This window comes from Nerophis lumbriciformis, linkage group LG17 (genome assembly GCF_033978685.3).
Source record: "Nerophis lumbriciformis linkage group LG17, RoL_Nlum_v2.1, whole genome shotgun sequence".
NCBI lineage: Eukaryota > Metazoa > Chordata > Actinopteri > Syngnathiformes > Syngnathidae > Nerophis > Nerophis lumbriciformis.
The window spans coordinates 20,932,501-20,950,631 of record NC_084564.2 but is presented as its reverse complement, the minus strand read 5'-3'; the positions used below and the strand labels follow the sequence as shown (position 1 = coordinate 20,950,631).

Here is an 18,131-nt window from a genome sequence, read left to right as displayed (position 1 = left end):
GTCATGTAATGTACGGATGTACTTTGTGGACGCCGTAAGTTTTTGCCGTTGTCCAGCATTCTGTTTCTGTTAACTTTGTAGCCAGTTCAGTTCTCCTTTCATTTTGCATAGCCATTGCCTTTTCCTGTCCCTTTTGTTCATTTTTATCACCAGACCTATGTAAGCGTCAATATATACCTTGATGTTGCAGAAAAAAGACCATAAACTAAATTAAACCGATTTCCGAACTCTAAATGGGTGAATTTTGGCGAATTAAACGCCTTCCTATTATTCGCTCTCGGAGCGATGACGTCACAACGTGACGTCACATCGGGAAGCAATCTGCCATTTTCTCACTTTTGTCGGTGTGTTGTCGGAGGGTGTAACAACACGAACAGGGACGGATTCAAGTTGCACCAGTGGCCCAAAGATGCAAAAGTGGCAAGAAATTGGACAAAATTTGTTCAAACTACAAGGGTGTGGGGAAAGTCGACGAAATGGTCAGTCGTTTGTTCCGCACACTTTACCGACGAAAGCTATGCTACGACAGAGATGGCAAGAATGTGTGGATATCCTGCGACACTCAAAGCAGATGCTGACATCAACTCCAAAACTGGACAGATCAGCTTTCAGGAAAAGAGAGCGGATGAGGTTATGTCTACAGAATATATTAATTGATGAAAACTTTATTCATTACTCGCGGTTTTACGTAAATTATTATACATAAACTGTGTTTACCAATAATTTAGCTTAAAAACATTTATTTTTTTCAATCATTCGAGTACATTCGGGTAGTCTTGTAATGCAGTATTTTGTGTCTATTTAGGTATGGTTAACCTGAGTGCTGAAATCGTGGAAAAATATATGTTCTTAGCGTGCCTAAAATGGGCTGTCTGCACTCTCAAAGTGCATGTTGTTGCCAAATGTATTTCATATGCTGTAAACCTAGTTCATAGTTGTTAGTTTCCTTTAATGCCAAACAAACACATACCAATCGTTGGTTAGAAGGCGATCGCCGAATTCGTCCTCGCTTTCTCCCGTGTCGCTGGCAGTCGTGTCGTTTTCGTTGGTTTCGCTTGCATACGGTTCAAACCGATATGGCTCAATAGCTTCAGTTTCTTCTTCAATTTCGTTTTCGCTGCCTGCCTCCACACTACAACCATCCGTTTCAATACATGCGTAATCTGTTGAATCGCTTAAGCCGCTGAAATCCGAGTCTGAATCCGAGCTAATGTCGCTATATCTTGCTGTTTTATCCGCCATGTTTGTTTGTATTGGCATCACTATGTGACGTCACAGGAAAATGGACGGGTGTATATAACGATGGTTAAAATCAGGCACTTTGAAGCTTTTTTTAGGGATATTGCGTGATGGGTAAAATTTTGAAAAAAACTTTGAAAAATCAAATAAGCCACTGGGAACTGATTTTTAATGGTTTTAACCCTTCTGAAATTGTGATAATGTTCCCCTTTAAGCATTACATACTTTTTTTTACCTGCACCCTGCCTTCCGCTGTGATCACAACAAACCATCCTCTACTTACACATTCTGACTTAACTACCTGCTGCCACCTACTGACATGGAGTATTACATGGTTACCCTGCCCAGTTCTACACAGCACAGACACTAAAAAACGGCACATTATTTGCAGATTATAATGATTGATTGATTGGACCAATTACCGTATTTTTCGGAGTATAAGTCGCAACGGAGTATAAGTCGCACCTGCCGAAAATGCATAATAAAGAAGGAAAAAAACATATATAAATCGCACTGGAGCCCGGCCAAACTATGAAAAAAAACTGCGACTTATAGTCCGAAAAATACGGTAGGTGAAGTTGCATAATTTCCCACGGCACACCAGACAATATCTCACGGCACACTAGTGTGCCACGGCACAGTGGTTGGAAAAACACATTATTAGTATATTCTATCAGGGCGTCAACGTGGAGGGGTATGTAGGGATGGTGTACCCCTAAACACAGACCTTTTGCAAATGTTTAATACTTTGTTTTTGGTCATTTATACATGTAAAATATTAATAAAGTATGTCATATATGTTAATATAAATATAGCTGTTAAAGTTCAATAATAAGGTTGCTTGACTCAAATTAAGAATGTCCAAGATTACCTATCAAAAGGTGCAAAGTGGTTCATTCCACCTGAATAGCGGTAAACCTAACTTCAAACACTTCACTCAACAAAGACGTCATAAAAGCTCAACTTTTTAGCATTCGCACTCAGCACCAGCATTTTGGAACAAGGATGGGGCGATAGGAAAAAAAGTTAAAAATATTAAAAAACAACATAGGAGAAAGTTATGTAAAAGTTTCACTTGTGCATGTCATTGCACATAACTGTGTTGCGTTCAGGAACCCTCAGTTTAAGTTAAAAACAGAGGTGGCACTAGTTTTTAAAGATAGGGGAGACTTAACCCCCAGTAGATGCACTAATGATGTAATCCTAATAATAATAATGTATTATAATTTGTACTATCCAGTTAAACACAATTTACATATTTATATTTATACTAAAGTGAACAATGACAGTTTAAATGATTATTTCAATTCATATTATGGCCATTTTTTGGCACTTTTTTGTGGGGAAAAAACACATTTCTAAGTTTAGGGGTTTCATCAAGATATGTTCTGGATATGTTAATCGTATACTTGTAACGTAAAACAAACAAATTAAAGTTTTTACATGTGTTTTAAAAAGCTGCTTTCGACCAAATCATGCAATAATAGTTTTTTAGAGCATGTATGAAGTGTGTGTGAGGTGGCAAGGTTAGGGGGGGGCCTTAATGTTTCTCATTGTATCCCATTGGGTTGAGTTTTTTCTTGCCCTGATGTGATGTGAGGATGTTGTTGTGGCTTGTGCAGCCCATTGAGACACTTGTGATTAAGGGCTATATAAATAAACTTTGATTGATTGTTTAAGTAGTCTTGCTACAAACCTAACGACTAATATTAACAATTAAAGATCATCCTTAATAACGAAAATGTCAGCCCTGCAAAAACTGCTGTAAAATCAAAGTCAATATTTTAAAACTACTGAAAGGAATAAATGCATATCAGTTGTATGTTTAAGGTTTTTGATTGGTTAAATGTTACACAATTTCCAAAAATACATTGGAAAGTGGAGTATTTTTATTAAGTCCTTAAATGGCTCAATTATTGTGAACAACATTCATTGAAGTGGAAAAACAGTAAAGGGTGGACAATTTTGCTGCTGCATGCTTTGAATGGGAAACCGTAGCGCCATCTGGTGGGCAAGTATAAACTTTCCTTAAAAAAAAAAAAGTCTTAGTATAAATTATTGCATTATAATTATTGCGTTCAGATGAATTGGTATCAAAAATTGCATTCAATAATTGCTGTCTGATTTTTGTGTAGCTTTGTCATTTAGGTTAATTTAAAAAGAAATAAAAAATCAAATACACACCACAAATGTCCCTAAGATCCTTTAAGGATTTAGCTCTTATTTATCATTGTATCATATTTATTTCAAGATGTAAACAGCAGAAAGCAAGTCACCACACACAAGAATGACTGCCCCGAACATGAACCGCTGTTTGCTCGTACACCCTGAAGAAGAGATGGACCATGTGAATGAAGTCCCAAGTCATAAATCCCAGCGTTTGCATAGCAGCCAACACAAAACAACAACACACTTAATGACAGACTCAACTAACAACTAGAACTGAACTCTGTACATACCCTAACTTACAAAAACACATTGCCAGAACTTCCACATGAACACACAAAAAATGATAAATAACACAAAGGAAATTCATTTGTTGAAACAAACATGAATCTTAAGGCCAAGATAATAAAATATCTTCCATTATTTTCACTTCAACCACACAAAAAAACTGTCAGACAACCCATCTGTGGTCTTCTAAGCTCGGGACGGGCTGCTTAAAACAAGCCACACACACAAACACACTAAACCAAGTAGCAGACACACATACACACTCACACCCTTTCGTTGCTACATTCTGTGTTTTATACGCGGCCTCTTTTATTTGTAACATTGCGTTTTACACCCCAGAGTCTGGGGCACATTAGGGCTCATCTCCTGCGGGACGCCCGTGCTTACTCAACCCCAAAGAGTCTGCAAAGGATTTGGCTGCTCTTGAACGGCAATATGAACACCAACATCTGGCAGCGCTGATCTGTGAAACTGTCTGATAAAGGCTTATCCTGCAGCAAACTGCTATTTCATATTGCCTTACATTTTTCACATTATTTTGAAGGGAAACTGATGGTCGAGCGTTCTGGCAAGAAGTTAGTAGGAAATTGTACAAGAAAAACAGACGAACCAACACGCCAGCTTTGCTGTGTTTTTTTCTTTTAAAACATCAAATCTCATGATGAGGTCCTTCAATTCAGAATTCAACCACACTTGTCACTGATATATTGTAATTTGATATTGGAAAACAATTAGAAATAATTAATAAAATAATTAAATAAATGTTCAGCTTTAGAAGCAAATATTATATTATAAAAGGTTGTATCTTTGTATTGATTATGATAAAACAATGATCAATAGAAAAATATTATTACATTATTAAAAATGTTCGGTTTAGGTAGCAATTATTTTGTTTTTATCATAAAAAATTTATTTTATACGGAATATTGTAATGAGAAAATCTATTCAAATACACTAATGAATACAATAATTATTATATATTTTATTATAATTGTTTAGTTTTCTTGTTTATAATAGTAAAATCCATCAAACAAAACAATAATTAATGAAATAATTCAGTAATTGTTCATGCTTTAATAGTAACAAATTGTTTTTTATTACAAAATACTATTTAAAATGTATATAAATAATTTATATATGATACTTTTTTAATTTTTTTTAAACTATTTTTACATTTGAGCATGTATTTAAAAAGATGCGTGAAAAAAAAAAAAAAAAAAAAAAAAAAAAAGATGCGTGAGGCACATCTGTAATGTTTATAATAATAAAATCCGTCAAACAAAACAATAATTAATGAAATAATTCAGTAATTGTTCATGCTTTAATAGTAAAAAAAAAAAAAAAAAGATTTTTAATACAAAATACTATTTAAAATGTATACAAATAATTTATATATGATACTTTTTTTTTTTTTTTTTTTTACATTTGAGCATGTTTTAAAAAAAGATGCGTGAGGCACATCTGTAATGGGAGTCAGCTTTGTTTTAATCATGTCTGACTGTTTTATTTTATTTTTTAACGGCAGTGGTTAATTATTTTTACACTTGTATGACTGAAAACGTTTAAATTCTACTTTTAAAAAATGGCTTTATGGGGTAACCGTTGTTTTTTATGATTGTGACAGTTTAACTCTGGGACATATTTAAATTTACATTATTCATTATGGGAAACTCTTTTTTGGGGGGGTGGGGGGAATTCCAGATTTGACTTTACATAAACAACACTTTTTTAATATTTGTTATTTTGATACTTTTTGTAAAAAAACAAAAAAAAGGTATACATTACTATGTTATATAAAACATGCAAATTCTGGGGGAGGGATTAGAAGTGCACTATAAATATTCAAACACTTCAAGTAAGACATAAGCGGAGAATGTCTGAAGCTTGTGCACGACAGCGGACAATAAAGAAGACTTTGTTGGTATTTCTTTCTGTAACTATAGTCAATTATTACTAGTATTTGCTCTTATTCGTTAAAACAGAGTCATTTGACAATGTGCTTTTACTGCCATCTAGTGTCTACTTTTAAGTCTGTGTGGTATAAAACGAATAAAACATAATTTTTTTTACCTATTTTTGTTAAAATACTGTGCGTATTAAGAGTGGTTAAAAAAAATGTATACATTTATAAAATTGTAAGTTGAATAAGCTTCAAAACATCGTAGCTTTCGCTGCAACTTTCTGAAAAAGTTGCTGCGAGTTCAGGCATTTTAGGCCACAACAATCCCCAAAAAAGCCTGCGAAACCCTGGACGGACTGACTCAGATTATTGGTTTGATATAAGTAATGAAGACGTCATACTGAGGAATCCAGTAACAGTGAGGCGAGATTAACCATACTCTGCTGTAGGTACGTTCCTCTTCTCTCACTCCTGCTGTAAATGGTCAGTCGTAGCTCTCTGTAAACAAACATGGCATCCATTGTGTAGGCTATTTTGTGTGCTACTTGCACCAAATCTACAAAAATTCCTCGGAGGGAGAAAAAAAAAATCACGCTTCAACACATCAAACCTCACCTGAAAGGCCATCATTGCGTCGACGACTCTGAAAAAGTTAAAGTTGAAGTACCAATGATTGTCACACACACACACTCGGTGTGGTGAAATTTGTCCTCTGCATTTGACCCATCCCCTTGTTCACCCCCTGGGAGGTGAGGGGAGCAGTGAGCAGCATCAGTGGCCGTGCCCGGGAATCATTTTGCTGATTTAACCCGCAATTCCAACCCTTGATGCCGAGTGCCAAGCAGGGAGGTAATGGGTCCCATTTTTATAGTCTTTGATATGACTCGGCCAGGGTTTGAACTCACGACCTACCGATCCCAGGGTGGACACTCTAACCACTAGGCCACTGAGTAGGTATAAAGCCTATTAAGACGCTTACTGCTAAAGAAGCTGCAGCCGCAAATGTTAAAAAATAATATTTAACAATAAGGTGTCACCTATGGCTATCAATTCGGTCTTGAAAGTGGGGTTTCTGCATGAAAGACAATAATTGTGTGTGTCTAGAAAAATATAAAGATTGTGTTCATCCAACAAATATTTTTAAAATAACACTCCAAGTATATTATTTTGTATGTAAATTACAGTCAATTAAAATATACAAATATAAATATACATAAAGTGCAACCATGCATAGTGGAAAAAGTAGTGTTTGACCTTAATAATACCCTTTTTCTAATCTTCTATCATTGTTTTATACATTTGGTCTGAATTTTTGTCAACAGTCAGCTAAATTATTTTATTTTTTTAAATAATTAAAAAATGTTTTTAATTTCTTTAAAGATTCCATTTAATATACTGAAAATATGGTCTGATTACAGCAACATTTGAAAAAGTGGTAACACTTTAATATGGGGAACATATTCACCATTAATTAGTTCCTTATCAACATGCAAATTAGTTACATATTGGCTCTTAATTAGTCATTATTAAGTACTTATTAATGCCTTATTCTGCATGGCCTTATTATACCCTAACCCAGGGGTAGGGGACCTATGGCTCTAGAGCCAGATGTGGCTCTTTTGATGACTGCATCTGGCTCTCAGATAAACCTTAGCTGACATTGCTTAACACGATAAGTAATGAATAATTCCGCTGGTAATCAGAGTGTTAAAAATAACCACGTATCAACCAGACTACAAAGCCATCAGCAAAACCATACATTACCAGAAGTCGCATTAATTGTAAGAAGTATTTTACTTATTATTGGTTACCTTCAGAATAACTGTTATTAAAAAGAAAAAGAGACTTATTATGCCGTATTTTTTGGAGTATAAGTCGCTCCGGCCGAAAATGCATAATCCATCCATCCATAATAAAGAAGGAAAAAAACATATAAGTCGCATTTTTGGGGGAAATTTATTTGATAAAACCCAACACCAAGAATAGACATTTGAAAGGCAATTTAAAATAAATAAAGAATAGTGAACAACAGGCTGAATAAGTGTACGTTATATGAGGCATAAATAACCAACTGAGAACGTGCCTGGTATGTTAACGTAACATATTATGGTAAGAGTCATTCAAATAACTATAACATATAGAACATGCTATACGTTTACCAAACAATCTGTCACTCCTAATCGCTAAATCCCATGAAATCTTATACGTCTAGTCTCTTACGTGAATGAGCTAAATAATATTATTTGATATTTTACGGTAATGTGTTAATAATTTCACACATAAGTCGCTCCTGAGTATAAGTCGCACCCCCGGCCAAACTATGAAAAAAACTGCAACTTATAGTCCGAAAAATACGGTACTCTAAAAATGTTGGTCTTACTTAAAAATGCACGCATTTAGTTGTATTCAGTGTTAAAGAATATTATATGGCTCTCAGGGAAATACATTTTAAAATATTTGGCTTTCATGGCTCTCTCAGCCAAAAAGGTTCCGACTCCTGCCCTAACCCTAACCCTAACCCTAACCCTAACCCTAACCCAGGGGTCGGCAACCCGCGGCTCTAGAGCCGCATGCGGCTCTTTAGCGCCGCCCTAGTGGCTCTCTGGAGCTTTTTCAGAAATGTATGAAAAATGGAAAAAGATGAGGGGAAAACAATCTATTTTTTGTTTTAATATGGTTTCTGTAGGAGGACAAACATGACACAAACCTCCCTAATTGTTATAAAGCACACTGTTTATATTAAACATGCTTCACTGATTCCAGTATTTGGCGAGCGCCGTTTTGTCCTACTAATTTTGGCGGTCCTTGAACTCACCGTAGTTTGTTTACATGTATAACTTTCTAGGACGTGTTTTATGCCACTTCTTTTTCTGTCTCATTTTGTCCACCAAACTTTTAAGGTTGTGCATGAAAGGTGAGTTTTGTTGATGTTATTGACTTGTTGGAGTGCTAATCAGACATATTTGGTCACTGCATGACTGCAAGCTAATCGATGCTAACATGCTATTTAGGCTAGCTATATGTACATATTGCATCATAATGCCTCATTTGTAGGTATATTTGAGGTCATTTAGTTTCCTTTAAGTCCTCTTAATTCAATTTATATCTCATGACACACTATCTGTATGTAATATGGCTTTTAATTTTTTGCGGCTCCAGACAGATTTTTTTTTTGTATTTTTGGTCCAATATGGCTCTTTCAACATTTTGGGTTGCTGACCCCTGCCCTAACCCTAACCAAATAACTCTAAATTAAGTCTTTGATACTTAGAATATGTTCCCCTAGTGTCCAAATAACTCTAAATTAAGTCTTTGTTACTTAGAATATGTTCCCCATACTAAAGTGTTACCGAAAAAGTATATGAATAAGAAGACATAATGAACCTTTTTGGGCAAAGTCCGCTAAATTGAATGAATACAGACTCAGTGGCCTAGTGGTTAGAGTGTCCGCCCTGAGATCGGTAGGTTGTGAGTTCAAACCCCGGCCGAGTCATACCAAAGACTATAAAAATGGGACCCATTACCTCCCTGCTTGGCACTCAGCATCAAGGGTTGGAATTGGGGGTTAAATCACCAAAATGATTCCCGGGCGCGGCCACCGCTGCTGCCCACTGCTCCCCTCACCTCCCAGGGGGTGATCAAGGGTGATGGGTCAAATGCAGAGAATAATCTCGCCACACCTAGTGTGTGTGTGACAATCATTGGTACTTTAACTTTAACTTTAACTCATGGACACTGCTATCGAAATGCATCGTTTTCAACAGTTGAGGCACTTTTTTTGCCAAGAAAACAGGAAGAGGATGCTTTCACTTTCTTCATTTCCTGATCTTTAATCAAGGATCGGTACCACGAAACAAATGGAATGTTAGAACCTGCACGCACGCACAAGAAATAATCAATCGCATTATATGCGAGGTCGATGGAGTCACGCAAGGTGTTGCGTTTCAATTTGGACGATATCAACGTGATCGTATCAACTTTTTTCAGCTGCGCTAAAGAACGGACCGCATGTAGATTCACAGCCAGGCATCCCATAATAGAAATCACCTCTTGCGAAAAAAGGGAAATGCCCTTGAAGGGAGTCGACCTCTTTCCCTGCCAGTCCAAATACCTGCTGCTGAGAAGCAGGAAAGGCCCGGGTCGAGGGGTGACCCTGCAGAATCTTATCAAGCTCGCCCCTTACGGCCCACTCGCGTTTAGGCCTCGCAACGTCGGCCCCGCTGGGGCAGATAGTGAGTCCGAGGGCATTCTCGGACACTTATCAGACGCAGCGTTTCCTCGTTTTCCTGCCTCTCATCCTGCTTGCCACGCTATCATTGTTATTGCAGTCCTCTGTGGCGCTGACATCGTATGGACGACGTAAAGGCTGTGGAGCTTGCTTTTAGCTGTGTGTGTGTGTGTGTTCTGGCAATGCTTACTTAATGGGGACATCGCTCTGTTTACACAGTCACTTTTAGTGGACCTCTGACGGTATGGGGACAAAAAAACAGGTCCCCCTAAAGGGAAACCTTTTTAATTGATAGTCAGATACATTCTGAAGATGCCTAAGTGATTTTTAAGCTTTGGCCCATAAAACATGCTTACTGGTTAGTTTGAGTGTGAGACATTTGCACATATTCCCTTTTTTTTTTTAAATGGTCCTCAGTAGTCACGTAGAAAGTTGTGTGAATTATGCAAAATTATTTAAATTTGGTCCCCATGAACCATATTAAATCTTTTTCCCCAGGGTCCCCAGTAAGAATGATCAGTGCATTACTTCATCAATCCAGAGATTTAAAGACGTGTATGAGCTAACTGGGCAGTGGCCCTTTTACCTCATTTTTTTTATGCCTCCACAACCTGTAGAAAGGGTGGTCCCCATTCCAAATGATAACCAGTACGTGTGTGTGTGTGTGTGTGTGTGTGTGTGCGTGTGTGTGTGTGTGTGTTATGTCAGCACAGCCATGTTTGTGCAGTGAAAAGGTATCCAGAGGAAGCCATCCTGGGCGTTGTCCTGAAAGGCTTACGCTTGACTTTTTTTGCTCGGGATTCTGGTGGAAATATCCCAAGTATGAAGAATTAATTAAAGCGCTTTGCTTTTAATGAAGTCGTACGATTCAGAATCCGGCCAAAGTTTGTCGGGGAAATATGCGACTCAAGTTACACGTCACGCACCCTCCGTCGCATTGCTTTTGGTGTTGTTTTGTTCCCCAAAGAAGAACCAGTCCCACCAAAAGGTGGTTAAGAGAGGAATAATCGATTCTAAATGCATCAATCAATGCCTCTTATCCACTTTAAGAGGAACATTATCACAATTTCAGAATGGTTAAAACCATTAAAAATCAGATCCCAGTGGCTTATTATATTTTTCGAAGTTTTTTTCAAAATTTTACCCATCACGCAATATCCCTAAAAAAAGCTTCAAATTGCCTGATTTTAACCATCGTTATATACACCCGTCCATTTTCCTGTGACGTCACATAGTGAAGCCAACACAAACAAACATGGCACATAGAACAGCAAGCTATAGCGACATTAGCTCGGATTCAGACTCGGATTTCAGCGGCTTAAGCGATTCAACAGATTGAAACGGATGGTTGTAGTGTGGAGGCAGGTAGCGAAAACGAAATTGAAGAAGAAACTGAAGCTATTGAGCCATATCGGTTTGAACTGTATGCAAGCGAAACCGACGAAAACGACACGACAGCCAGCGACACGGGAGAAAGCGAGGACGAATTCAGCGATCGCCTTCTAACCAACGATTGGTATGTGTTTGTTTGGCATTAAAGGAAACTAACAACTATGAACTAGGTTTACAGCATATGAAATACATTTGGCAACAACATGCACTTTGAGAGTGCAGAAAGCCCAATTTTCATCAATTAATATATTCTGTAGACATACCCTCATGTCAGCAGGCCAGGGAAGCTAGGGTCGATATTCTTCTCTTGATCATCTTCGGGACGGTGTGAGCCAAGACATCCAGGGGGTTTAGCTCGCTCGTCTGCGGGAACAAACTGCCGCCATTGCTTGCCGTGCTACCGAGGTCCTTTGTCCCTAAATTGCTCACACACTCCGGCAGATTCAATGGGGGTCTGGCGGCAGATTTCTTTGACTTTATCGTTGGAAATGCATCTGCTTTGAGTGTCGCAGGATATCCACACATTCTTGCCATCTCTGTCGTAGCATAGCTTTCGTCGGTAAAGTGTGCGGAACAAACGTCCAATTTCTTGCCACTTTCGCATCTTTGGGCCACTGGTGCAACTTGAATCCGTCCCTGTTCGTGTTGTTACACCCTCCGACAACACACCGACGAGGCATGATGTCTCCAAGGTACGGAAAACAGTCGAAAAAACGGAAAATAACAGAGCTGATTTGACTCTGTGTTTGAGAAAATGGCGGATTGCTTTCCGATGTGATGCCACGTTGTGACGTCATCGCTCCGAGAGCGAATATTAGAAAGGCGTTTAATTCGCCAAAATTCACCCATTTAGAGTTCGGAAATCGGTTAAAAAAATATATGGTCTTTTTTCTGCAACATCAAGGTATATATTGACGCTTACATAGGTCTGGTGATAATGTTCCCCTTTAAATAACCTCAGGGATCTCTATTTCATCAAAAAATATTGAATTGAACAAATGTGGCTGTAGGCAACATACTGATGCACTTTTGCGTTTAAAAACTAAACAAAAAAACATGATCAAAACAAAATTTGTTGAATGCTCGCTTCAGCCGCGGGTATTCAATGTTGCTCTTTCCCAAATGAGGGACGATCAGGAGAATCGAAACAAGATTGCTAGTTAGCTAACCATCTAGCTAGCTAACTTGTTGTCGTCTCTGTTAGCTCTCTGAGCCACAACGTTCAATCAATCAATCAATCAATCAATGTTTATTTATATAGCCCTAAATCACAAGTGTCTCAAAGGGCTGCACAAGCCACAACGACATCCTCGGTACAGAGCCCACAAAAAGGCAAGGAAAAACTCACCCCAGTGGGATGTCGATGTGAATGACTATGAGAAACCTTGGAGAGGACCGCATATGTGGGTGACCCCCACACCCCCTCTAGGGGAGACCGATTGCAATGGATGTCGAGTGGGTCTGACATAATATTGTGAGAGTCCAGTCCATAGTGGATCCAACATAATAGTAAGAGTCCAGTCCATAGTGGGGCCAGCGTTGACAACTGTCCACTTTGATCTTAATCATGTTTGGATGATTACAATCCGAACAATGTTAGTTCCGAACCAGTTGTAGTTCTAGAGCAGAGGGTGCCACACTTTTTTTTCAGCAGGCGAGCTACTTTTTAAATGACCAAGTCGAGGTGATGTACCTCACTTGTGAAGGACATAATGTCATGGCTGTCTTGAGTTTCCAGTAATTTCTACAACTCTTATTTTTTTGTGATAGAGTGATTGGAGCACATACTTGTTGGTCACAAAAAACATTCATGAAGTTTGGTTCTTTTATGAATTTATTATGGGTCTACTGAAAATGTGAGCAAATATGCTGGGTCAAAAGTATACATACAGCAATGTTAATATTTGCTTACATGTCCCTTGGCAAGTTTCACTTCAATAAGGTGCTTTTGGTAGCCATCCACAAGCTTCTGGTTGAATTTTTGACCACTCCTCTTGACAAAATTTGTGCAGTTCAGCTAAATGTGTTGGTTTTCTGACTTGGACATGTTTCTTCAGCATTGTCCACACGTTTAAGTCAGGACTTTGGGAAGGCCATTCTAAAACCTTAATTCTAGCCTGATTAAGCCATTCCTTTACCACTTTTGACGTGTGTTTGGGGTCATTGTCCTGTTGGAAAACCTAACTGCGCCCAAGACCCAACCTCCGGGCTGATGATTTTAGGCTGTTCTGAAGAATTTGGAGGTAATCCTCCTTTTTCATTGTCTCATTTACTCTCTGTAAAGCACCAGTTCCATTGGCAGCAAAACAGACCCAGAGCATAATACTACCACCACCATGCTTGACGGTAAGAATGGTGTTCCTGGGATTAAAGGCCTCACCTTTTCTCCTCCAAACGGCTCAATTTTTGTTTCATCTGACATCACATGGACAAATATAAAACCTTCTGGAGAAAGTTCTGTGGTCTGATGAAACACCTGATTCTGAGGACTTGCATTGATTAGAATCGGACAAGATTCACAGTCGTGCTGACAACTTCCACATTTTTGATTTTACATTGAGGAGAAAAAAAGTCCTCCTTTCTATCCAAACCACAATGAAGTGGTTGGTTTTGCGAGCAAGCACAGAGATGACCTTAAAAAACGTTATTTGTTTTGATTTTCCTAAAAAGGATTCTTAAAAAAAATTACATAAAAAAAAAAAGTTGTAATCAATTCTTGGAACTTAATCGATTTAGAATCGTAATAGATTAGAATCTCGATACGGATGTGAATCATTTTTTTGAGTACCCCTAGTATGTAGCATAATAGTTTTTAAACATCTTCAATTTGTTTATTTTGTGTCTTGCATCACTACACAAACACTCAAGACTCAATACTTAACTGTTATTTTATATATATTTTTTTACATTTGTTTAACTTAGTCTTTGTCTAATAGTGGGGCGGGCCCCCCGGTGTGTCGCGTTGCTTGTGGCCCCGGAGACTATGCTTTATCAGTATCATGCTTCAAACCCCGCTTCGAAAAACTGTGCACTACAAAATGTGCTCTTTGTAACCATTAATCTTGACTTCCCCATTTTGATAAAAAAAAAAAAAATTAGTATTTGGGTTTTGTAGGTAAAAGGGTTTTATATATTGTGATCCTCAGTTAATTTTGCTGATCAATTTGAATCCTTAATTATTCGATTGTATTTATAGAGCGCACTATTTATAAACCGCACCCACTAAATTCTAGAATTTTTTTTTTTGTCCCATACATTAGCTGTACCAGATTGTAAGACACAGATATAAACGTTGTGAAATGAGTTATTTACATAGAAACATTTATTTACATACTTTAATTGTTTCCAAATGGTAGTAAAACGGCGGATCAAACAAAACCGAAGTTATCCTTATGGACCCACTAGCTGCGGAAGCTAGCTCTCAAATCAGCTAAACAGATTAATTAAATCCAAAGTGACATTCTGTTGAATTTATTGAGAAATTTGTGAAGCTGAAACAATACAAAAATAATGCCATTGTAAGTTAATAATACTAACGCAGACACCTGTAAACGTGTTAGCATATTAGCTAATGCTTTCAATGCTTGCTTGTTTACATTACGAGAGCACGTACAAATATGCATTAAAATACTCCTACAGACGTCTCACATAGGATCATTTAGTAAGTATAAATAGTTTTAAATTATATTGTAAAACCTAAAAATGTTGTTGGAGTGATGAATTAAAAATCCATACAAGTAGAAAAGCTGTGGACAGCTAGAAGACGGAACGACACTTGTACTTGCGGTTGAAAGCTGTAAACAAAAGGGCACTGCAGCACCTGCAGTGAACAAACTCGTCTAAAAGGTGGTGCCATAGTACAGATAATAACACACTTTTTCAGTGTATTTGCTTGTTGTTGTTTTTTTAACTATTTGCATTATGGCCGTCAGCAAGGAAAAAAGCATAAATTAGCCGCAATATTTTAAAAGCCGCGGGGTTTAAAGCATAGGAAAAAAGCAGCGGTTTATAGTCCAAAATTTACGGTAATTTTAATAGTTGAAGTTGGTGAATAAATGTTTATAGTTTTAATTTTTTTTTTCTGTTACATACACAACAATATTAATAAAGTTGTTCTTCCTTAAAAGTTGATTTACAATTCTGTCTTTTTTTGTTTTCTTTAAAGTTAATAAGAATACAATGTTATTAAGAGGTGTACTTAAAACATTTTTATAGACAAATGATCATATGTATAGTCGCGGCGGAGAGTGAGGCGCGCGCAAAATGTTTTTTTTCTTCCCATGTGGGCGAAACAGAAAATAACTGAGAAGCACTGGTTTAACTAATGCTTATAATATTTGACTGTTATTATTTAATTTGTTTTATTAACTCAGTATGTGAATTAAAATCAGAACTAACTAACTATAGCTTTAGTTTTTAGTGCAGATGCTTCAAAACTGGCATATTTTAATCAGTTAAATTGTCATATTAATCGGGATTGGATTATATTAGACTTAGACTTAGATTTAGACTTAGACTTCCTTTTTATTTGTCATTCAAATTTGAACTTTACAGCACAGATAAGAACGAAATTTTGTTACATAAGCTCATGGTAGTGCAGGATAAAAAGCAATAAGGTGCATATATAAATAAATAAATAGATTACTATACTATATATATATATATATATATATATATATATATATGTATATATATATATATATATATATATATATATATATATATATATATATATATATATATATATATATATATATATATATATATATATATATATATATATATATATATATATATATACACACACACACATAATTTTTTTAATGTATTATTTATTTTTTAATTTTTAATTTTTGCCATATTGCCCTATGTTAGTTGCACCACTCAGCTGTTGGTGTGGAACTTATGTTTTTTGTGTTTCTGGTTGTACTTGTTAACTTCTTATAAACAAATATAACTTGCGGGTATATTTTTGACCCTGAAACAGATTAATTTGCTTTGTATGGTACAGCGTCATACCACTCTCAAACTATAATAATAGACAACAGAGTGATAACGACCAATATTGTTGACATTTGATGGAGCAGGGTTTTCCTACATGAAGCGTAGTCACAGGCTCTCATCTCTGAACCAATCAGCCTCCTGCAGAATATCACACACATTGTTTCCTCAGCACCTGTCAGCCTCCCGCCTCGTTTCCATAATCACCGCATTCACCATCTTGTCGGCCGTTGCGGACAGAACTCGTCAGCACCGCCGCTTTTTGCATTTTACCTCCGAGTGAACGTGCTTCTATTCTCTTCAAGTTGTTGCTCTCTGAACGGTCGCGGTTTGTGTCGCTTTGTTCGACTCACAAAAGCTACACCTGCCGCCCGAGCTCGTTCAAAAACTGAAAGCACACGCTCTTTTTTTTTCTTCACCAAGCCTGACTTCAATTTCTCTCTTTTCCCTCACTTGATTCTCCCCTCTAATGAATGGAAGCGTGGACTTGTACAGGCCTATAATAAGTGCTCTTACCTTCTTTGGCAGGCAGGCGTGGTGATGGGTCCGTGTGAGATGTTGTGTTATAGGATAATGATGAACTACCTGCAAAGAGACAACACACAAATGATTGAAAACAGATCCAAAAACAAGCTCAGTGACGTCTGAGCGTGTTTTACCAACATGGATTAGCTTTGAATACTGCTTTTTGGTTAATACATTATTATTTCATGCACATTTTGCGTATCATTTAAATTTTGTTTACCAATAAACAAATCTATATAGATGGAGCACCAGTATAATATTAGCAGTGTGTTTATTCATGCTTGAACAATACATAAGCCTCCAGCTAGGTGGCAGCAGACTCCAAACTCATTCACAGGCTGCCTGTTCAACCCAGTAGAAGTACTGTAGCACACATGGGATGTGTTCTGCACACGCACAGGTTCCATCCCACACGAGATAACCCCACTGACTGAGAATCCAGTCTGCTGGCCAGTAAGCGAAAAGCCTACTCTATCAATCCACTGGGCGATGCAGCTTTGCAACAACTTTGTTGTTAGTATGTACAATATACATATATATCTGGGAAGGCTGTCCGCAAGGTTGCAGAGTGTGTTTATAGGAATTTTCTACCATTCTTCCAAAAGTGCATTGGTGTGGTCACACACTGATGTTGGTGGAGAAGGCCTGGCTCTCAGTCTCCGTTCTAATTCATCCCAAAAGTGTTCTATCAGGTTCAGGTCAGGACTCTGTGCAGGCCAGTCAAGTTCACACTAGACTCTGTCATTCATGTCTTTATGGACCTTGCTTTGTGCACTGGTACACAGTCATGTTGGAAGAGGAGGAGACCCACTCCAAACTGTTACCACGAGGTTGGGAGCATGGAATTGTCCAAAACGTTTTGGTATCCTGGAGCATTCAAAGTTCCTTTCACTGGAACTAAGGGGCCAAGCCCAAATCCTGAAAAACAACCCCACATCATAATTCCTCCTCCACTAAATTTCACACTCGACACAATGCAATCCGAAATGTACCATTTCCCTGGCAACCTTCAAACCCAGACTCGTCCATCAGATTGCCAAATGGAAAAGCGTGATTCATCACTCCAGAGAAGGCGTCTCCACTGCTCTAGAGTCCAGTGGCGACGTGCTTTACACCACTGCATCCGACGCTTTGCATTGGACTTGGTGATGTATGCCTTAGATGCAGCTGCTCGGCCATGGAAACCCATTCCATGAAGCTCTCTGCGTACTGTACGTGGGCTAATTGGAAGGTCACATGAAGTTTGGAGCTCTGTAGCAACTGACTGTACAGAAAGTCTTTGCACTATGCACTTCAGCATCCGCTGACCCCTCTCTGTCAGTTTACGTGGCCTACCACTTTGTGACTGAGTTGCTGTTGTTCTCAAACTCTTCCATTTTCTTATAATAAAGC

The 18,131-nt window shown here is 37.7% G+C and overlaps 1 protein-coding gene and 1 long non-coding RNA gene across 6 annotated transcripts in view; one reads left to right on the top strand and one right to left on the bottom strand.

Moving 5' to 3' along the window:
• Window positions 1-18,131, bottom strand: part of fli1 (Fli-1 proto-oncogene, ETS transcription factor) — a 107,510-nt gene that overhangs the window by 21,646 nt on the left and 67,733 nt on the right. For all 5 annotated transcript variants that reach the window (XM_061972713.2, XM_061972711.1, XM_061972712.2 and 2 more), the window contains one exon: window positions 16,731-16,799. In XM_061972713.2, the coding sequence (XP_061828697.1) occupies window positions 16,731-16,799 (69 nt within the window). The remainder of the gene's footprint in view (window positions 1-16,730; window positions 16,800-18,131) is intronic.
• LOC133614604 (uncharacterized) overlaps window positions 1-18,131 on the top strand; it is a 230,264-nt gene that overhangs the window by 208,246 nt on the left and 3,887 nt on the right. The window lies entirely within an intron of this gene.